At 32.4% G+C, this 21,749-nt stretch overlaps 4 protein-coding genes across 4 annotated transcripts; 2 read left to right on the top strand and 2 right to left on the bottom strand.

Moving 5' to 3' along the window:
* Positions 1-2,687: 2,687 nt before the first annotated feature.
* LOC108693674 lies at positions 2,688-5,749 on the bottom strand. Its single transcript, XM_018202730.1, has 5 exons — positions 5,517-5,749; positions 5,185-5,257; positions 4,283-4,376; positions 3,151-3,327; positions 2,688-3,083 (listed from the first exon to the last, which is right to left on the bottom strand). The coding sequence occupies exons 1-5, from the start codon at positions 5,556-5,558 to the stop codon at positions 2,795-2,797; spliced, it is 675 nt and encodes a 224-aa protein (XP_018058219.1). The 5' UTR covers positions 5,559-5,749; the 3' UTR covers positions 2,688-2,794.
* Positions 5,750-6,697: 948 nt separating this feature from the next.
* LOC108693680 lies at positions 6,698-11,945 on the top strand. The gene is made up of 5 exons (XM_018202737.1): positions 6,698-6,863; positions 7,266-7,331; positions 7,400-7,647; positions 7,857-7,998; positions 11,303-11,945. Exons 1-5 carry the CDS (start codon positions 6,758-6,760, stop codon positions 11,467-11,469), a joined length of 729 nt encoding a protein of 242 aa, XP_018058226.1. The 5' UTR covers positions 6,698-6,757; the 3' UTR covers positions 11,470-11,945.
* A 1,551-nt stretch (positions 11,946-13,496) lies between these two features.
* LOC108693656 (intraflagellar transport protein 74 homolog) lies at positions 13,497-15,753 on the top strand. Its single transcript, XM_018202701.1, has 2 exons — positions 13,497-14,158; positions 14,229-15,753. The coding sequence occupies exons 1-2, from the start codon at positions 13,716-13,718 to the stop codon at positions 15,751-15,753; spliced, it is 1,968 nt and encodes a 655-aa protein (XP_018058190.1). The 5' UTR covers positions 13,497-13,715.
* A 963-nt stretch (positions 15,754-16,716) lies between these two features.
* LOC108693638 (leucine-rich PPR motif-containing protein, mitochondrial-like) lies at positions 16,717-21,167 on the bottom strand. The gene is made up of 4 exons (XM_018202677.1): positions 20,580-21,167; positions 17,800-20,085; positions 17,469-17,619; positions 16,717-17,057 (listed from the first exon to the last, which is right to left on the bottom strand). The coding sequence occupies exons 1-4, from the start codon at positions 20,994-20,996 to the stop codon at positions 16,900-16,902; spliced, it is 3,012 nt and encodes a 1,003-aa protein (XP_018058166.1). The 5' UTR covers positions 20,997-21,167; the 3' UTR covers positions 16,717-16,899.
* Between the last annotated feature and the right edge of the window lie 582 nt (positions 21,168-21,749).

Raw genomic sequence — 21,749 nt, 5'->3', positions numbered from 1 at the left:
GTGTGGTTACATCTAACGGGAAAAACGCCACGAACTTTTTCCCATACCTAATATATAGAATGATATATGTATAAACTGTTGAATTTATTTATTTTTTCTTAATTTTAAAATTTATTCTTAAAAAAAAAAGAAGTCCAGACTTTTTGCTTGCAATGAGGTATAAGATATGCATGAGATTTATATTTATTGGGTTGTCCGGAAAGTTTGTGCCGCAAAAGATTTAAATTTAATAAATTAAAAATTTAAATCTTCTGCGTTTCAATTTTCCTTCAAAATCGGTATATAGTCCGTATGTCAACTATAGTTCCAATAAAAGAATATTTAAATATCAAAAGTCTTTATTTCACATGCGACGTAACGGACTGAAAAAAAGGACAAGGAACATTTGAAGAATAATGTAAATGAACATATTGTGAATTGTATGATCAATCGGTTTTACATAATTACTTGATCTTCGCGTCAAAAAATTGATGATCTTGTAAGTATGCATATGCATAACACGTGTTCAGTTCATTCGTTTTATTAAGCATAAAAAATATCATTTCAATCAAGATTTATTTTCTTAATAATCTGCTATGGCTCTTTCCAATATATTAGATGTAGTAAAAAGAAATCCATTATTTTTCCATTCAATTTCATGCAAAAATAATGGATTTCTTTTTACTACACTTAATATACACTTGAAAAGTTAATCATCATAATTTTTGTTTTTTGTTACGTTTCTTCATGTAAACATGCTTTATGATTAATAGCATGATTGTATTCATAAATAACTATGATTCATCAAAGACAATGATTTCACAATTTTAGCTACGATTACATAAAATGTTTACTTACATACACTACAAAGTCCAGCTTTTTACAACATATCATTTCAACATATCATTTAAATAAATTCTTATGCAAATATACAATAATTGTTATTTCAATTCGAATTGCATATGACGTCTGTTTTTTTTATTTGTATGAATTTACCTATTTTTCCAAAATGATCCGAGATTAAGCAATAGTTAGAAAATACATGTCTTCCAAAAATCTCTCAAAAATCATCTTTTAGGAGAGCATTTATCGCTAAAAGTTATGCGTTAAGAATTAGCGCAAATTAAATCCAATTTCGCGCTCTTTTAAAATTGATGAAACAATCAATTTCAGACTGGATTGTTCTATCATTCGATAAATCTCAGCTTACTTGTTTTCTCGCTTTCGTTCTCTTTCTTCCCTTATTTCTTTTATTAAATAAATAATAAGCAAGGATGTTTTTAACATCGGTACAATTGATGCGACGCACCAACGGACCTCAGAATCCGTGGGCTCTCGTAAGCTTCAGGATCTGCGGCTTCCTGTAGATTTCGATGCATAATAAACATTTATGAAATTTTTACTGCAATATTACAAATTTATGCTGTATGTAAGAATTGTTTTAAATTAATAGTAATGCCTGGACTTTCTCTCAATTTTATCTTTGCACCGAATCTTTAGCAGCCTTAAAAACACCACTGATTGTAAGTAGTTTATTCAAAGGTAGAATAATCGGCCTTCAAAACAGCAAAACCAACTTAAGGAAAATTGATAAAACAATTAGTTTTAGCAGAGCGTAAAATTTAAATTAGGATTTAGTTTGCACTTCTCACGATTTTTTATCGTGTATTCTCTTAATAATTTTGATAATTTTACAAAGCTACCGACAGATATGCGTTACAATTCTCTGTCTTTTACTTATTATCTACCTAATTATTGAAAATATATCTTGAAAAAAAAAAGTAAGATATATAAAATACGTAAATACAGATATCTAAAGTACAAATCGACATGAAATAATATAGTTGTAAAAAGATATTGTATATTATATTATACATACACACACAACTTATAAACACATATAACTTATAAACAAATGTTACTTTAATTATTAGAAATACTAAATTTGACGTGATAATCAAATATTTTACGTAATTTTATAACGTAATGGCGTGGAAAAGGCCAACGTACATACAGTTCTATAAAAATAACAAGATCAAATCAGCAGAATCAAATTGGAAAGTCATTTTAAGGAAAAAAATATAAAATATTAACTTTTCAATGGTAAAAATTAGTACAAATTCAATTGTGTTAATTTTTGCCCTTGTGTTATTTATTTTTATGATCCTGCCAGCTTAAATCTTAAAGCAGCATCACTATTTTCTTGGAAATGACACATAATATAGAATTGTTTTTGGCAGTACAAAATAGTACAAATTCAATCGTATTGATTATATTTTTGATCTTACTGATATATTTTTTTTTTATTTTGAATTGGTTCTGCCAGCTTAATATTAAGCTAGCAGCGCCACAACTTTTTTCGAAATGGTATACGATACAAAATTATCATTAATGGTATAATTTAGTACAAAATGAGTACTAAAAATTCTGATAGGTCCGATTTGATCCTGCTGATTTGGCCCTGCTAGCTTTATAAAACTAACGTATATCTGTAAACAATGATTTAATGGGGAACATTTATTTGCGACAGTTTTCTCCTTTTATTTAAATCTTAACATAGATAAAAAAAATGAGATAAATAATTCCAATTATAGCTCTAAAATATTCTATTTATAATAAATGTGTGACCAAATAAGAAATTGTTTAAATTTGAAAGCATTAAACGATATTAATTTACAAGTGAGCAATTGAAAGATATTTTTGCGTGTATACGCGTTTTTTCTATCATACTTCAATATATATTCAATGCATAATTCGTGCGTCACACGTTCAACAAGACAAGTTTTTTAACATCCTAGATTTCGCGAACGGATTACTATGTGTCGTAATCCTCGTCAATATTGGCGGTACGAGCAAAGTTTGACGTTGGCTGATCGCTCACACTCGGGTTAAGCTCCGTATAAAAATTTGGTCGACTAATTTGGAAGGCCGTAGGTACAGACATGTGGAATTCCGGAATTTGCGAGTGCCCGCCCACTGTCGTCGCGGCCCTTTGATTAGCGGGATTCAAATTGCTCGAAATTATGCTCGATCCATTATCTCTTGTGCTCTTGTGGTTTACATTCATTTCGGTGCTAACTGGTAATCCCAGATACTTTTGATATCTAGAGAAATACGCATCGTGATTGTTGGAAAAATTCTTATACGGGCAAATCAAACACAGAGACTCACTCTAACGGATCGAAATGCTGCATCATCGTCGAACACGCGGTGGCTGTATTTGGCGTATTGCTTTGCGATGTTTCTGGTGACATAGGTACTTCGTCATCAGGTCCCGACACATCAGGTAGAGATTTCACTAGATCTTTTAGAAAGTCGAATCGGCTTTCCGATAGGATACACTGTTTCCTATAAACAATAAGCTATAGCAGATGCTATGCAAAATTCTTTTACTTCAAATATTTGTAATTAAAATTGTTTTTTCATCAGCTCACCAAGGGTCATATTCATAGTCGTGATTCAACTTGATATCCAATTTGAACTAGGTTTCAGACTTTCATGTGAAAAACACTTCTCTAATCACGTTTTAATAAATCTGATTGGTTCAAACTTTGGCTCAAACTTAGCTTGTCTGTGGGCCTACTCTGTAACTTTTAACGGTAGTTCGGTATCATTGTCGATGCGCAGTTTTTTCACCATGTAAAATACCTGTGCAATAACATCCCAGCCAGTAAAATTGTTGTTAAAAAGTTACAGAATAAACCCCTACTGAAATGAGGATTAATTGTGGATCGATCTACGACTATGAATACAGATCCAAGAGATATACACATTATTCATAAAAGAATACAGACATATTATCCGTATTCACAGTCAGACCTTATATTTAAGGCTTCCTTAAAGATGCTCAGTAGCCAATAATAATAAAGTAATTCTCAGAGCATCTGAAGATAAACTTAAGGAAGCCTTAAATATAGGGCCTGACTATGAATACAGGCAATAGAGAAACATTTATTGTATTGTATTGTATTGTGAACAATATTTTAGAAATACAGCATCATAAATATAACATCTATTTGTTACAATGACAAAAACTTAAAAAATAAATGAAAATCAATAAAATCGATAACAAAAAATTTTCCAAAACAGTAAGTTTGAATGTTTTAATTCATTTCATTAAAATTTATATTTTTAAATATAATATTTTGTTGTATAATATTTTGTTGTAATAATTGATTGTAGAAAAATAAAAGTTCTCTTTTCTTTGCAAATAATTAAAAAATAATTGTTGAGTTATTACTGCAGTAAATGAGCGATAAGGCAAACTTTGACAAGTTGGACAATGATATTGCTGTTTACTCACATATGAGATGGACTTAGAGTCTTGGCATTTTTGGCACTCGTGATCTGCATGGTCTTGGTTAATAAGGAGTGCACAAATAGTTCTAAGGTCCTAGGTAAGCTCCATTAAGGAATAATCCAACTTTGATAAACATGGTAAATAAAGCTAATATATTCTCTATTGTTATCTCAAATCTATGAGAATTCATGCTCACGAGAGAAAGAAAATTAATGAATTGTTATTTATTAAACAATATATCCTCCAAAAATACCCTCAAAGATAAAGAATATTATTAAGAAGATATAAGAAAAATATCAAAGTATTCCTTAATCAATACTGTTAGGGTACTCTGATCTAGGGCTTTCTTGAGTTTCTTAGAAAATTATTCTGCAACTCTCTTTTATAATATTTCTATATTTGGCCCACATATTTTGCAGTTAGGCCAGCTTGATAACGTTTATCATGTCACTGATGGCTTTTCATTTCAAAATCTTCAGGTTCTCTGATTTTCTTCTGTCAACAATGTATTTTACTATACCTTGCATGTTTTATGCATATTTTAGGTAACATAATTCTTTTTCTAAAACTCTCATCGCCTAAGCAAATCTAATCCCACTTTTCAAAGCTGTAGACAATATGAGAAAAATATCAGGATATTGCTCTAGGATATTGCTAAAATTCAAAATCTGTTGAGGTAAAAGATCTCTTTTTTTTCCTTCTCCAGCAACCACTCTGTTAACCAACTGTCTCTTTTTGATATTTTTGTTTCACCTATTATATCGTACAATGTTATATAGTATTACCTTTGATGGCTTTGACATATGGATACAAACACTGTCACAGCCAAGGTGCAAAATACAAAAGAGAGAGAGAGAGAGAGAGAGAGAGAGAGAGAGAGAGAGAGAGTTATAGGAAAAGGATATAGATTATGATTGGCACTGCCTGGGCGACCTTTCCAACCTCCTCATCTGTCTGCATGATCTTCTTGATACGACCCTGACAACAGACATGCGGGATTTAGGTTTAGGTTATGTCACTAATATATGTCGGATTGCGACATTCGTAAAAAAGCAAAGCACGTTTTTCCATTGCGGTAATAGGCATCGGAGACGCGAGTCGAGACGACGAGCAGGCTCCAAGTTCGGAGTCCACGTTCTCTCTTTCTCTCCCCGTCTCTTCGCGTCATCGACGCGCGCTCCGCGACGGAATGGGACCGGATGGAATGGGGAGGATAAAACGGAGAGGATTCGCTTACCGCTGGAAAACGAGCGTTGTATTTTTTCTTCTTGCTGGGCATGCCGTTATCGCGATATGTTACGACGCGATACGGCACGGTATTGACGGTATTGCACGAGCAACCACCGTAGACGGCGTAGAGTCGCAAGTCGCAACACGCACGCACGCACGCGACACGACGCGATCTCGTGCGTAAACAAACGGGACGAGGAGGGGAGGAGGAAAGTAGGAGATGGCCGTCTCACGGGCATGGTGGATTGTGGAATAAGAAAGGTGAGTCATTCCCACGCAGTCTTGCCAACTCGCTAATAGAAAAAATGGACGGCACGCTGTCGATTGTCACTTAATGAGCAGGGAATCGATTCTGTATCTTCAAAACAAGGTGAAAATTGCAAAAGTGAGCAAATTTATTAGATTGTATCACTATGTTGACCAATGAAATAAGTATTCTAGTAAATTCGCTCACTTTTATCATTTTCATCTCATTTCAAGATACAGACTCAATCCCCAGGATTTTGGACTAGACTGGAGTTCTATAGCGTATTCGACTGGACCGGGTTTGCATCAACCTAGATTAAATTAATGTTTATTATTATGATTAAACATATGTTCTCCTATTAGTGGAACTTGTAACGTCAATCAATGGCAGTGAACTCAACAGTTGAATGAGCGCTCGCTATTATTGGTGCATTCTTCCGGATCATTCAATTAATATTTTAGATCTGGAAGAATATACATTAATAGCAGTAAACACTCAACTGTTGAGTCCGCTGAACACAGCCAATAGTAGAACATTATCCAACCCCAAATGGGAACGACTGACATTTTCCCGAAAAACTAGATTGGAAAATGTTGGTATTAACAAAAACCCCTAGACAACATGATTTTAATTTGTACCTACAGATTAATAATAATGGCCTAACTTTCCACCGAGAGTTTAATCCGGAGAGTTTAATCGAACGACAATAAATCTACTAATCATCCATTAAGCAGCCATTTTTAATAAACAGAAATCAGTTCATGATTGGCTGCTAAGAAACATTCTGATTGCAATCAATCAGAATACTTAATACCAGTTGCGCTTTTTAAATCTAGGGCTATGGTCCATTTGATACTATGAATGCTTCAAAGCATTTTTGATTGATCAATCAATTGATTGACCAATCAAACTAACCAATTAAAAAACGCTTCAAAGTTTTGCGGCATAGTGTTAACCGTACCCATAGGAACGTGATAAAAGTATATAAAGCAGCCAAAAACATGGATTCTAACGAAATGAAAAAAACTATTTTTCTTAAGAATATAGAAAACGATGAAATTTACACTATTTTATTGACTGAAGAAGAAGCAAAATGTTTAGGAGCAGGTAAATTTATTCATTTTTTAATGTTCTTTTCGGAATTATTATTGCAAAATATTTAAGGTTATCAATTGTTGTCATTTTGCAAAATCGGTTAATAATGATCCGAAGAGCACATGATGCGCTTGATGTATCATTTCGCCTTATTTACCGAATGTTAAAAAAAAAATGGTCTACCACACGCAACATGCGCTTTATGGATTCAAGGAAATATTTTCTAATTTTTGTGCTTTTAAATTTATTTTTCCTTATTTTTAAATTCTTATTTTTTTTACAATTACAAAGCTAAACGAGGAGAAATATGATAAATAGGATACATTTAATGTTTTTTTAGAGAACAGCTTTAGTATGATACATAAAGATAATATTTTATATAGATTTTCTGATTATATGATTGTTTTTATTTAGATAAGAGCATAAGTGAAATAAATCATGCAGAGTCTTTACATAGTGACCATAGTGACAATATTGGAGGTATTTTTAACAATATTTTTTTATGTAACAAGTGTAATTTTTGAATTAAAAAAAATTTGTATTTACAGTTTTTAAATGGCCTCATAAAGCGATTCTTTTATTGATCGAAGAATATAATTTGCGACAAGAAGATTTTATCAATGGAAAGATGTCACACAAGAAGATATGGTCATTAATCGCAGATAAAATAAAAAAACATGGATATAATGTAACTGGACCACAATGTTTGTCTAAGTTTACTGGTTTGAAACGAACTTATAATGGTATTAAAGAAAGCAACAGAAAACCTAGATCTATAGTATGGCCATATTTTTCTGTAAGTTATTAAGTTAATATTCAATACAATCTAATAGCTATCTAAAAATATTAAGATAAAAAGAAATTTTTTAACTTTGTATCTGAATCTGTGATGACAGTAGTTCTTATTAGTTATTAATCAATTAATTTGATTATTAAGGAAAGCGTTTATAATTATTTTTTAATATTCTTACAAAAAAACATATCTTAAATGAATCTTTTTTTTAGAATATGGATGAATTACTTCATTCAAAATCATGTACATCACCACTAATAACAGTATCATCGATTGAAAGAAAACGTAAAGCACATTCTGAATGCAGTACATCTAGTCTAAGTACTTGTTTCGAAGACAAAAGGCTGATTCATAGTAAGTTCATGCCTATTTCCTTCCCTACTTTTCACTTCGTAGTCTTCTTATCTATTTGTAGTATGTTACATTAGACAACAGGGATAAGGGAAACAGCAATTAAGGTAATAGGCATGAACTCTTGCTTCAAAAGTCCAATGGAATCAGATAGAAGAAAAAACTCTATGAAATTGAATCGTATTTTAGATTTATAAATTCCAAATTATTTATCTAAAATATTTTTGGTACTTTTGTATCGTTTTTTAATCAATTTCTATCTAGTGAACCAAGTAGAAATTAATTAAAAACGTATCTAAGCCGATAAAAACGAAAATATATAGAAATATAAAAAATCTATCAAATATTTCAGATCTGAAAGAGTAATCTGAAATTTACAAACCAAAAACATGATTCACTTAGATAGAGTTTTTTCTTATTTGATTCTATTAGACCTTGTAAGCAAGGATATATATACTTTTTTGAAAATGCATATGGGATATCAACAGGATTTGAACCTAAGATCTATGAAGTGATAACTTAATACGCTAATCTTAAGCTATAATCGTATGCTTGTTTAGACAATGTGGCATTCAAGTATTATTCAATTCCCCGTATAAGTTTGGTGAATTTACTATTTGCTGTCGAAAACATTTTTTCCGTATCCCTCCAACATTTCTTCTATATCTCTTCCGCACCACTTTCGCATCGTTTCCACATCTTTTCCGCATTTCTTTCGCACTTCATCCATACCTCTTCTATATCTTTTTTGTTTTTCTTCTTCCGCAATACTTTCACACTTCTTCTGTATGTCTTTCGTATCACTCTTTGCACTTTTGTATCTCTTCGCATCATTTTCGTACCTTTTCTGCACCTCATTTGTACTTCTTCCGCAAATTTCATTCGTATTTTTCATATATACATTCTAAATTGTTTAATTTATCAAAAAATGGAATCTTATAAACTTAGTTTCTTAATTCATATAATATTTAAGTAAGACATTCCGATAGAATGTCTTACTTAAATATTATATTAGTACTGATTTCATTTTGTATAGTGAAATTACGATAAATTGTGTAAATATTATTCTGGAAAGTCAGATGAAAATTTACGAAATTTTGTTTGTATTTTTTTATATACATTCTGATAAGTTTCCGATTCGTTATAAAACGATAGAATCTTATAGAATTGATTTCTTATTTCATCAATAATAACTCATTGAATAAATTTCAAATTGATAATAATTTATTTTTATTGGGTACAAATTAGTTCGGTCCGTTTTCCTAAAGATGGCTTCAGCTGTTGTGAATGGTTCATAGTGACAGCTGATTTTGGCGGTTTCAGAGAGGTTAACATCTGCTAATAATATTCAGTTTATATCGCTTTGAGTTTCATACAAAAGCCTTGATTTTTACTGTGTTTGAAATGTCGAATTTTGTGTTAACTAAGCAGCATTTGCGGGAGGTTTTGATTTTCTGTTTTAATTGGAAGAAAAGTGCAGAAGCCCATCGAATGCTTGTCGAAGTTTATGGTGGCACTGCTCCAACTGATAAATCATGGAATGGATTCGACGTTTCAAGGATGGAGACTTCAACGTTGAAGACAAGCCTCGCTCTGGACAGCCAAAAAAATTCGAAGACAAAGAATTAGAGGCATCACTCGAAGAAGATCAGAGTCATACGCAAGAGGAGCTTACAGAATCATTGGGGGATAACTCAACAAGCCGTTTCTGTACAATTGAGAGCCATGGGAATGATTCAAAAACAAGGAAATTGGGTGCCTTATTAACTGAAATCGAGAGACGTTGAAAGGCGATTTTTTACTTGCAAACAGCTGATTCAAAGACAACAGAGAAAAAGTTTTTTGCATCGGGTTGTGTGGAGATGAGAAGTGAATATTCTATGACAACCTCAAGAAGAAAAAATATTACGCTAAGCCCGATCAATTGTTGCCATCGACCTCAACATCAACATTACGGCCGAACATTCATGGTTCGAAAATTATGCTCTGTATCTGGTGGGACCAAAAGAGCCTTGTTTACTATGAGCTACTGAAACCTGACGAAAGCTACTGAAATCTTCCATTACGGACGATCAGTATCGGCTACAATTGATTCATTTGAGCTGTGCATTGCGAGAAAAACGGCTAGAATATGAGCAGACATGATAAAGTTATTCTTCTTCATGACAAGGCTCGGCCTCATGTCGCTAAAGTCGTAAAAAAATATTTGGAAATGCTCAAATGGAAGGTTTTACCGCACCTGCCGTATTTTCCGGACATTGCTCCTTCTGATTACTGGTTGTTCTGAAGGATGCAGCAAGTCACCGGTTCACTTCTTTCATAGAAAAAATTGGATCGCCTCCAAAGACAAGTCATTTTTTCGATATGGAATTCGAAAATTGCCTGAGAGATGGGAAAAAGTAGTAGGCAGCGATAGACAATATTTTAATTGATCTGTTCATTCATTTTGTTTTGAATAAATGCATTTTTGAACGGACCGAACTAATTTGTACTCCCAATATCATTAATATATGATATTAATATATGATATCGATTAATTACACTAAAAAAAAAGTACCCTGTACTAGGGTGGAAACTCAACTATTCTTATGTATTTTGAGTCGCTGAATATGAATCTGACATCAAAATAAGACCATCCAAAGTAAATTATCAATCTAGAGCGAAAAAAATGATCCATTTTCTCTCTAGATTGAAAATTTACTCTGTATGATCCTATTTTGTCAAATACATATTCAGCGACAGGGTCCTTTTTTTTATGAGCCTGTGTTTAATTAATTGATCATATATTAATGATAAAAATAAATTGTTATCAATTTTAAATTTATTCAATGAGTTTCTATTGCTGAAGTAAGAAATCAATTCTATAAGATTCTATCGTTTTATAACGAATCCATCGCAGCACAGGTACTTTTTTTGTGACCCTGTGTTATTCATTAAATAACGATAGAAATTAATTAATACACAAATTCATCGTAAATTAAACCATATACAATATAGAATACGATAAAGAATGTTTATCATCAGTTTCCTATAAAATATAAATCGTATAGAATACAATGATAGAGTTCATCTAATGCTAACGAACCTTGACAGTTTATAAAAAACAATTAAAAAAATTAAAAGAAATCCTTCCATTCTTAATAATTCTCTATCAATTTGTTTAACACATAGTGCTCATTACATATAAATTTCCATTATTTCCATTATTTCAATCTCAAATTCTGGATAACACTAATTAATACATAACATTAATTAATACATAACATTATATGATAATACATAACATTATATTATTTGTTTTATTTAGAAAAATCTCGGCAAATGTCTACTATAGAAGAATATATGGAAGATCTTCGAAATGGACGAAAGATTTCGGAAGAAGCTATTGAGAGGCGTCATAAAGAAAACTTAGAATTACATCATCGATTACTTAATTCATTTGAGAAAATGTTAGATATTTTAGAAAAAAAATGAAACATTAAAACAATATAAAAGTGTGAAAATCACTTATTTTGATTCATTACATACTGAATTACAAAGCTTCAAAACATTTTGACTCAAAATAAAGTAATGACGGAGCTTTTGCAATTTTTATCAACAACTAAAGGAAACAATAGCCAAAGCAGTGAGCAAATCAAAGGTCTTGCTTTAATTAATATTCTATATCATATTTAATATACAGAACATTTCAATCTTACTAACAAAGAAAGACTCACATATATATTTCATGGATTTTTGATCAGCTTTTGCGTGTATATTTGTTGCTGGTCTTTATATTGTAAGTACTTACATTTAAGATAAAATAATGTACTAAAATTGTAGTTGAATAATACTTGTCACTAGTCTTTAAATTACATCTACATTTAAGATAAAATAACATGTTGAGTAATTGAATAATAATTTTGTAATTACTATATTTTGATATTCGTAAAAGTATACAAGAAAAAGTATATTTGTATTGAATTTTTTTAACTTACTAAAAATTATTTATAGATATTATTTGTTGAATTAAAAAAAAATTTAGATCTTTTTTGTAAAAATTGATGATTATTAGAAGTACGATTTGGAAACTCAATAATACAATTTAATGATCCAGTTTTTAAATCGTACCATCAAAAGTTACTTTTTTAAAATCTTAATTTAAACAGTAATTCCATGTTTATTTCCGTAAAAATATTGTTTTGTTTTATTGCCAATGAATGAAAGTTTGATGAAAGTACAGAAATATTTGGATTTCTTCGATATTTTTATTATAATTTTGTTTAAATATTAAGGCATACGATATAGATAACTTTCTCCTATATACTTACAGAAAATTTTTATTATTTTATTTTTTAAAGTACACATCTTATACTCTTTTTCTACATAATTGCCGCTGTTGTTAATGCATTTATTATACGAGACCCTCCCTTCGTCGTAGAAAGTTATCGCCTGTGAGGCAATCATGTAGTGACAGCTTCTTTGATCTCGCCATTATCGTGGAATCACCGACCAGCAAAGGAAGAAGGATTTTAAATTAATTTTCTCTTCAATTGCACGCATCAACTCGTCATTAACCAGAGACGGTCGCTCACTCCATTTATCATCGTGCACATTTTCGCGTCCTTCATTGAAAAGTCATATATTCATCTTGGTATCATTGGCTATGTTCGCAGAGAAAATTAATCAGTGAGCGCTTAATGATTCTTTAATATAATTGATTATTAGTCCTACATTAGATCTATCGAAAGTCCAAAGATAATAACCAATGATATTAAAGATCATTATTATTATGTTTTTTAAATAGCAAACTTATAATCATATAGCATTTCATATAGCATTATTCCTGAATCAAAATTGAATCAAAAAGTCCTTTATCTTTTTGTAATGATTGATTTTGCAATGATTGATAAAATATTAATTTCTAAAGATTGCCGAATAAGCGATTGCTGAATCATATATAATGCTATTCCTAATAAAAAACTGAGTCGAAAAAGTCCTCTATCGTTTTGCAACTTTCGTAATAGTTAATGGTTAAGCAATCGGATACGCGCTCATATTCGGCAATATTTAGAAATTAATATTTTGTCATTGCGGAAATTACAAAATTGTAGGGGACTTCGACTCAATTTTTAATTAAGAATAGCGCTATATGATTAGTGTCCGCTATTTAAGAAACATCCTACATATTAATTATATGATTTTTGATAGTTCTGTTATTATCTACAAAATGGAATACAATTGATAAGTATATAGGTATATACGCGAAGAGCACAAAATAAGCGAGGTTCTTTATAAAGAAATATTATCTTTTTCGTATAATCTTTTTTTTGCTTGTATAAATCAATTTTTCCTCCTCTTTCATTCCAAGAATATTATTTCAAAATAGATTATATAAAAATTAAATTGCTAAAAAAATTCATTATTATTAGTAAAAACACAATACAGTTTTGCATGATTCTACACAATTATAAGCAGTCACTAAATCCAATGAACTATACATACCAGTTTCTATGACTACAATGAACAAAACATTGATCGCGTTCGTTGTGATTTGTTGTTATTCCTCGTATCGTGATAATTTGTCATTACTGTCATTAATATGTACTATACATAGACAATGCGTTGTCAATAGCTGTATTTTTAGTGATCAGACATCTCTTATTTAACATTTAATTTAACAATTAATTTGCGATTAACATCTAACATTCTAATCCAAGAGAGAATCTCTTTTTCGAGAAATGGATTCCGAAAAAAATGATTCCGGTAAAATCGGAGAACAGCTGGTTACTCGGTGGCGACAAAACCAGGAGGATGTGTCTATTACCTCGAATAAAATCGATAGGCCGCCGACGGGTTTCGTGAGATCTCAAAGCAAGTTTGAACGACCAAGGTCTCGACGTGGACATAAAGATGAATCGTCGGAGTATATCAATTCGGCTACATATCGTTCAGCAACACCAGGGCGCCTTGCTCTTGCGAGACCACCATCGGCATCTCTTTTATCGAATCGTGTACCAACCGCGGCTCCAGGTGGATTCAGGATAGGCTCTGGACTGAATCGTTCTGGCACAGGACTAGCAACTGCTAAGCAGTTCAACGTCAATGTGTTGGATAGACCAATTACCCAGCATGGAATAGCAGGCATACGACCGGGTACCACCAGAGGTCTGCCAATGACGAGGTAATGGTGTTACGTAATCTCGCTGTTGGTACATATTTGTACATATTTCATTAATTTTTCAAATTTTCAGGCAGATTCAAGACAAGAGATACTACGAGGGTCTGCTGCAGCTGAAAATAAGAGAATTGATGCAAGAGATCGGAATCATAATGAAGGACATTGAAGTGCAGAACAAGGAGAAAGCTACTTTCTTACATTATGATAAGAGAGCCAAGAGCCTTGCCGCAGAGTTGATGAATCTACAGGCTGAATTAGCGGATTACAATCTTGTCGTGGATAAAATGACTCTGGATGTGAGCAAGGAGGTGATCGAAGAGGAGGCTAAGGAACTGGCGCTGATGAATGAACATAGGACGGCAGAAGTCGAGCGGATGTTCGAGCAACGGAAGCAAATGGAACAAAAACTGCATATGACAGAAAAGGATATCGAGAATGAGAGAAAAAGGACCGAACATATCATTGAGAGTATGGATCCACCCATAAAAGAGAAGTACGATAATCTATTCCGACAGAAAACAGAATTACAAGAACAAGCACAGCAATTGCAGCGCGAATTAGACCAACTATCAAAAGAGCAAGCGCGTTTGGAGGAGCAAATCGCTCTCTCTCCATTAAAGCAAGAGGCGGTGAAACTGCAAGTGAGAATCATCGAGGCAGAGGAAAAGCGGGACAAGCTACGGGAGGAAGAATGTAAAAAATTATCACCGGAAGATGAGAAGGAGCAACTATTACAGAAAATCAAGCGTGACAATACTGACATTGCTGCAACAGAGGCGCAAATAGCTGAGAAAGAGAAAAAGGTGGCAGAACTCGAGCAACAATTGGAACAGCTGGAGACTGACATGGAGGATACTCAATCAGAGAAGCAAACTAAGTATCAGGAATTGCGTAAGCGCGAGGAGATGATGGAGGAATTTATGTCCACGTATGAACAGAGCAAACAAGAGGAAATGGAGAAACTGGAAAAACTCGAACAGGAGATTGTTGATAAGCTAGAGACCATGGCAAACGCGATAGAGAATAACGAGTACCTCACGGAAGCTGAAGAAACAGCTATTTTACGTGATAAATTTCCATACAATAATTACGAAACCGTGCATCGCGATGATGATTTTGAAGAGCTAAAGAAAGATTATGCAACTATGCAACAAACATTCAACAGATTAAGAATTCTAGAGGAAAAGCTGCAGCTAGAATCCAAGTTGATGAAAGAGAAGCTGAAGAAACAACAGAGCGAATTAATTGTCTTAGAGGATTTGGATGGCTTAAAAACACGAAATGAACTCGAACGGGACGAATTAATTACCGAACGAGAAGGACTGGTGTCCGAAGAGTCAATCTGCGAGGACGAGCTCAAGTCACTGTATACAGAATATAACGAACTTAAAGAGCGAATGGAGAAATATGCGATTTATCCGGAGATCAGTAATCTAGATGATAAATTAGAAAAATTGAAAGAAGATAATAAAAAAATCGAGGAATTCATAGCTAAAGAAAAGGAGCGCGTTAATTATGAACCAATCAAAGAGAAAGCTTTTGAACTAATTAATAGTTATGGAGCACTACTCCGAGAGAATCTCAAATCTCTTTATTAGATAATATGCTTTACACTATATCGATATAACTAATATTATTTTTCTATATTCATTTCCTAATATAATATTTATTCGAAAGTGAATATGAATAGTAGTCAAAAATAAGACGATAGAAATTCTCAGAATTTCAAAAATTTTCTCATACTTTATTATACAGATTGCTAAATTTATTTTAATTCCTATCATCTGGCTATTTTATGCATTTTTAGATTATCGTTATCTGACGCGTATTGTTCTTAAGATTCCTGTTTATTCACTACTCTCTCAAATTATGATGTCAGAAGAAATACATAGTTCGTTTTTATATTAAAACCATCTTAAGATTGATTTATGACATTTTAAAATTGACTTAAGACAGTCTTAAATGTAAGAATCGACTATGCATATCGACCTGTTTCGCGTCATGAAGTTGGTACTAAATCTTTTCTTGCACGAGATGTGGAATATTCATAATCGATTCTTACATTTAAGACTGTCTTAAGTCAATCCGAGGACTATATTAACATCTTAAAACATTATATTTAAGACATTATATTTAAGGTTTTAATGTAAAAACGGACTATGAATACCGTTCCATGTTTTGCAGTTGGTAGATTACGCACTTAGTGATAACGCGGAGCAAAAGTAGGCGTAATTTGGCCAAACTGAGCATACTATGTGGATCCTTCAGTGAATATCTAAACGTAGCCTAATTAAAATGTAATTGGTATACGAAAATTTAAGTGTGTCTGGTATGCGTTATCATGGTAATATGTCAATGGCATGTAACTCGTCTATGTGTAAATATTATTTTCAATATGACTTAATCATCTTTCCAGGATTACTTTAATTAACCTGGAAATTAATAATGAAAAAAAGTTATGTTCACGATCATAATATATATATAATTATAATTAATAATATATAGAAATAAATGATTGAATGAAGTGATTTAATTTTTTCTCGAAACAAGAAGATATATTCTTGATATATTTTAAGTCTATTCTCTCGATTGCAAATATCTTAACAAAAATATTTCTATTTGAATATTGTATATATTTTACACAAATTTTTGTATTTTCTCACTTCCAATTACACTCTAAGGTAGTAGTGGTGAATGATCCAAAGTTTTAATATTTAAATTCACTAATTAGTAATCACTAATGTTTATTTCACTTTTATTTTGTTCAATTCTGGAGGGAGCGAAATTTTATTTGACAATAAAAATTGAATAAAACTCTCCTCGAATTGTTTGGTAGACTTGATATTCTTTGTGCACATAATTTTCCACAGTTCTAAAGCACGGTCGCAGTCTCCCATTTTATCTGCGAATGTAAATATTAAACGTCTACATTAGGATTATTTATAGAAACTTTAAAACAAAAGTAATAACAATAGGCCTAAAAATTAAATCTAGTGATGTAAATTCTAGTATGGGCCAACACAGGATATTGATGTATAATTCAATTCTTTATTAATCAAAAAATGGTAAACGTTTCGACTTTCGCTTCGGGTTCTCTTCAGTACATCTTCGGGTAATATTGGATAGTCTTCGTGATTCTACGGCTAACTATTGTTTATCATTATTTTATGTACTAAGAGGACCCGAAACAAAGATCGAAACGTTTATCACTTCTGATTAATAAAAAAGAATTGATTGTATCACATACGAATATCCTGTGTTGGCTCATACTGGCATTTACTAAACTTTAAAATGTACAGAGAATATAGCTTACTATAAATAGAAAGGAGCGCTTCACACATCATATTTTGATTCACATGATTTGCATCAGTTACTTTAAGAATATTTTGCAAGCCATCTATACTTCTGTTACTTTCTATGTTACTAAGATAATACATAAGACAATTCATGGAGATTTGGTGATCCTGTAATAGAAAGATTAGAAAGATTTGATGAAAAGAAATGTAAATCAAGAGATGAAATCAATAAAATTAATTATTACTCAAATTCAGAATATGTAAAACTAAATCAGTTCTGTAATTAAAATCTGTAATTGCAAATCAGAAATATAAACTAAATGCCGCAATAAAAAATGTTTCGGTTACCTGTAATAAAATTTGTAATTTTTTTGTTTCGTCCAACGTTCCTAATGCTATCGCCAGTATCGTGTTTGCTGTTTGATTGGAATGAGCAGTACTTATTATATTATACACTTTTTCTATCCAGTTATTCGCATTTTGCAATTTTGAATTGTATTTTTGCTCCAACAATACTGTCAATACTTCCAATACCAAAGGTACCTTGTTAAATTTTTGCGCGTATTTTTCAAGTATATCCACGGTTTCTAAGATATTGTTGTGTTTTAATGATATCGCCATTAGTGGTTTTAGCAGTTCCGTAGTTACTTGACAGTAATTTTTTTTTAGAAGCAAATCTAACATATCCTTCGTATGCTTATAATACTGACTCTGTGCTAGAACTTGCAGAAGTGTACAACAATGTGCTTGCGCGTTTGCTTTAAAATCAGTGGTGTTGAGTGTATCGATAATATCAAAAGCCTTTGTGGGTTTATTTTCCTTCACTAATGCGGTGGCGTACATTACGATTTTGATTCTGTTCAACTGGAATTCATTAGGTGTAATTTGCAATTCGGGTAGCAGTGCTTCAGCTTCGTTCAATTTGTTGTTATTGAGATACAATTCAAATAAAAGCAACTTTAGCCTAGGTGTCCATTCAAACTGGCATGCATATTCTTGTTTTATCTCTTCAATTTTTTTTAAATCGTTTTCTAAACAACATAAAATCAGCAATTTCTGCAAAATATTCTTAATATAGGCTTTGTAGATGGAATCAGTGGATTTCTTCATTTCCACTAAGTAATATGTTAATTCTTTAGTGTTCATGTACCTCGGTGACATGATCTGCAAATCTATTATAGAAGGATCAACTAAATTTTCTATTAGATTCATCACCTTTGGAGTGAGATTAAAATTTTCATTTTTTTTTAGTCCGTTCTTGAGAATATTTGCATCTATTTGTGATATCTTTACCTCACGTGTTTTTAATTCTTCCAGGAGAAACTGTAGATCCTCTATATAAATTGGATATTTGACTTTTATCAATTTTTTCAAAAACAGACCGGCAAAACCTTGTGGAAATGCTGTCAATAAAGCAATACAATTTTTGAAATCTTTAGTGACAACATAAGCGCGTACTAGTGGTTTTATCAGTTCCTTATAATATATCAATTCCTTATAGCATAGGGACATGCACAGTGGCACTATATCCTGCAGCCGATTTTGTTGCAGCAGAAAAGACAATAAAGGCGTAAATGTGATAGCACTCGGTACGTTATTCTGTAATAGTTTCTGTAAAGTGACAGTCGGATTGTTAGTATTTACATATGGATATATGTAATGAATCAGTGTGTCGGAATCTATTTTTAGACCAGCATCCACCATAGATTTCACGAGTGAATATATCTCAGCCTCCCCCTTGTTATTATATGCTTTTATCAGTAAAGGCCAATAATAATGCGGTCGTATCTCTATATTCTTATGTTTCATCACCTGGAATATCGCAAGACATAATTTCTCTCTACCCAACTTCAAACCAATCTCCGCTACATCAAATAATGTTTGTTGGTTACAATTGGATTCAACAAAATCGTCTGCGTACTTAACGATATCGTCAATCGGCGCGTTTAATATTATTAATTCGTTCATGAAACTATTTACAAAACTCGGCACAATCTCCTTCATTGCATTGTTCATCGCGATACAATTTATGATAGTGTGAGCGTCCGCAACTTGATTGGCATGTATTAATTCTGTGATCATCTTGGAGATCTCAGTCTGAAGCGCCGGTACAGAAGTTATTAAAAAATTCAAAATAAACGGGATATGCCTGCTATTGTTGGATATGCTCAGAATCTTTATTATCCTCAAAAGATTTGCATTGTTCTGTGGTTCTTCGTTTAATATCTTGATTAAATTCGGAATATCGCCAATTCTCGCATATCCACATGCCAGCTCGGTATATGCCTTGGTTGGGGATAGTTTAGCCTCCCGCATTTGTGTTATCATTTGTTCGGCTTTGGCGATATTATTCTCTGTCATGTAAATCTGTATTAACACATTGACCGCCTCCTCGTAGATGGTTACACTCTTATCCTTTGTAACAGATAAGATATCCCACAGGTGTTCACTATTACTCGTCTTTATGGCTATATTCAATAACAAGCGATAAGTATTTTCATCTGGCTCCACATTCATGTCTGCTAAAAACTTTTTGGGATTCACAGACAAAGAGTTCTCTTCATTAACATCTAGCAAAGTGTTGTAATATTCCAAAGTAATTGTTCCACTATTCTTCTTTGCCAAATGCCATACCTACAAATGAAAATAACTTATTTGATTGATCCTTTGTTTTGTTTCAATTAGAATATATAGATATTACTGTTACTATTTCTTTTTTTTTGTTTATATAATGTTTTTTTGTTTATAATACTTTAGGCAGTGCTAGCTATATGCCAGTAGTTACCAGCAAATTTGATCATGATTTTTTAACAGAATCCTATTCACCTAACAATGTCCTTTTTAAGCTTAATTTTTTGTCATTAAAACTTGTCAGTCATAATATAACAACATAAATGTAGCAGGAATGGAACATTTCTTGTCATCATAATGTTACAACACAGAGCCTCTGTGTGCTCGTTTTCTAATACATTTTTATCAATAGAAAAACAATGAATTGTGTTCAGCTAGACTTTTATATAATGTGCAACACAGTTTGAAATATGTGTTCTTGACAGATTTCATTATCTGGGATTCGCTATATACTCACAATTGTATTTCTAGGTATTAAAAAATAAATTATGTCTTACCTGGCTCACTAGATGATTCCTTTCCGTTGTTTCTAATTCGTGCAGTAGATTGCCGCAGCATTTGAGCAACAAAATGCCAATATTGTGAGGCAACTGATAGTCATTCGTGCTACACAGACTGATAACCTCTTTCAGACCATCTACCGAAACTTGGCCTTTTTTAACATTGTCGCAAAATGACATCAGTTTATGATCAATGATGTCAGACGGTAATGACTGCGGCACTGTTGTATTATATGTCCTTTTCGCTGCGATGTAAATGCCAGGTCGCGGAATCCGAGGATGCACGTATTTGAGAACATAACCTCCATATTGTGGCGAATGACTAGTTATCCCACATCGCGATAAATGCAGCTGCGAGCGGATGATAAGTGTTAAATATCTTCTCAAATATAATACCTTATCGGCTTCGATCATCGTCAGATCAGTGTTCGTCAGCGTCAACGCTAGATTGAATAGAATTGATTGGATAGAAAGAGACGATAGAAAACGCGCAACTAGCGCAAGGCCTAATTACACAACAAGACAGCTCGCACTAGCACATTATCTATCACATTGCGGGCTCTCTCGCTGGTGAAGGGGTCTGAGCACAAGAATTGTCGTAATTGTGTTTACTTAGACTTAAATTGTAGATGTAAGTATGGGGCTCTGCAATAAAAGGAACTAAGAACAGAGAACAAAGAATAAGAATTTCAATCTATCTGTGTATTCCACAATACATTATTTCTGATAGATTGAAATTCTTATTCTCTATTCTCTGTTTCCTGTGGAGCCCCTAAAGCTGGTTCTACATTAGTTGCAAGCCGATCAAGTTTGTTGCGACTGCCAATCTGAAGCTTGCATTTTAAAATCAACGCTTCAAATTGGTTGTTGCAACAAACTTGCGATCGGCTTGCAACTAATGTTGAACCGATTTTACTTACGTCTACAACTTAAATCTTTAAGTAAGCGTTACAATAATTCTTGTGGTCAGACTAGACCCGAATTGGTGAGTGGTGGAAGCGATGTCAAAACAGATAGTGTCGCCAACTCGTTGATAGAACAAAACTGTGAATTTAAAAATCTATAAATTATTCGTCAGAATTTATTCGCCAGAAAATTCGAAAATCTCCAATTTTTCGTTAGAAAATTGAAAAATTGCCTACTCAGCAAACCAGCAATTTTATTTGT

The sequence above is a fragment of the Atta colombica genome, unplaced genomic scaffold (genome assembly GCF_001594045.1).
Source record: "Atta colombica isolate Treedump-2 unplaced genomic scaffold, Acol1.0 scaffold96, whole genome shotgun sequence".
Lineage (NCBI taxonomy): Eukaryota > Metazoa > Arthropoda > Insecta > Hymenoptera > Formicidae > Atta > Atta colombica.
Note: the sequence above shows the minus strand (reverse complement) of the source record. Positions and strands in the feature narration are given on the sequence as shown.

Coding starts and splice junctions, on each gene's coding strand:
- LOC108693638 (XM_018202677.1), bottom strand. CDS start 20,996: ATGATCGAAGCCGATAAGGTATTATATTTGAGAAGATATTTAACACTT. Junction 20,086..20,579: donor GGAATCATCTAGTGAGCCAG/GTAAGACATAAT, acceptor TTTCATTTGTAG/GTATGGCATTTGGCAAAGAA. Junction 17,058..17,468: donor AGCGCTCCTTTCTATTTATA/GTAAGCTATATT, acceptor TTACATTCGCAG/ATAAAATGGGAGACTGCGAC.
- LOC108693674 (XM_018202730.1), bottom strand. CDS start 5,558: ATGCCCAGCAAGAAGAAAAAATACAACGCTCGTTTTCCAGCG. Junction 5,258..5,516: donor ACAACGCTCGTTTTCCAGCG/GTAAGCGAATCC, acceptor GTCTGTTGTCAG/GGTCGTATCAAGAAGATCAT. Junction 3,084..3,150: donor CAGCATTTCGATCCGTTAGA/GTGAGTCTCTGT, acceptor GTATTTCTCTAG/ATATCAAAAGTATCTGGGAT.
- LOC108693656 (XM_018202701.1), top strand. CDS start 13,716: ATGGATTCCGAAAAAAATGATTCCGGTAAAATCGGAGAACAGCTGGTT. Junction 14,159..14,228: donor AGAGGTCTGCCAATGACGAG/GTAATGGTGTTA, acceptor TCAAATTTTCAG/GCAGATTCAAGACAAGAGAT.
- LOC108693680 (XM_018202737.1), top strand. CDS start 6,758: ATGGATTCTAACGAAATGAAAAAAACTATTTTTCTTAAGAATATAGAA. Junction 6,864..7,265: donor AGCAAAATGTTTAGGAGCAG/GTAAATTTATTC, acceptor GTTTTTATTTAG/ATAAGAGCATAAGTGAAATA. Junction 7,648..7,856: donor TAGTATGGCCATATTTTTCT/GTAAGTTATTAA, acceptor TCTTTTTTTTAG/AATATGGATGAATTACTTCA.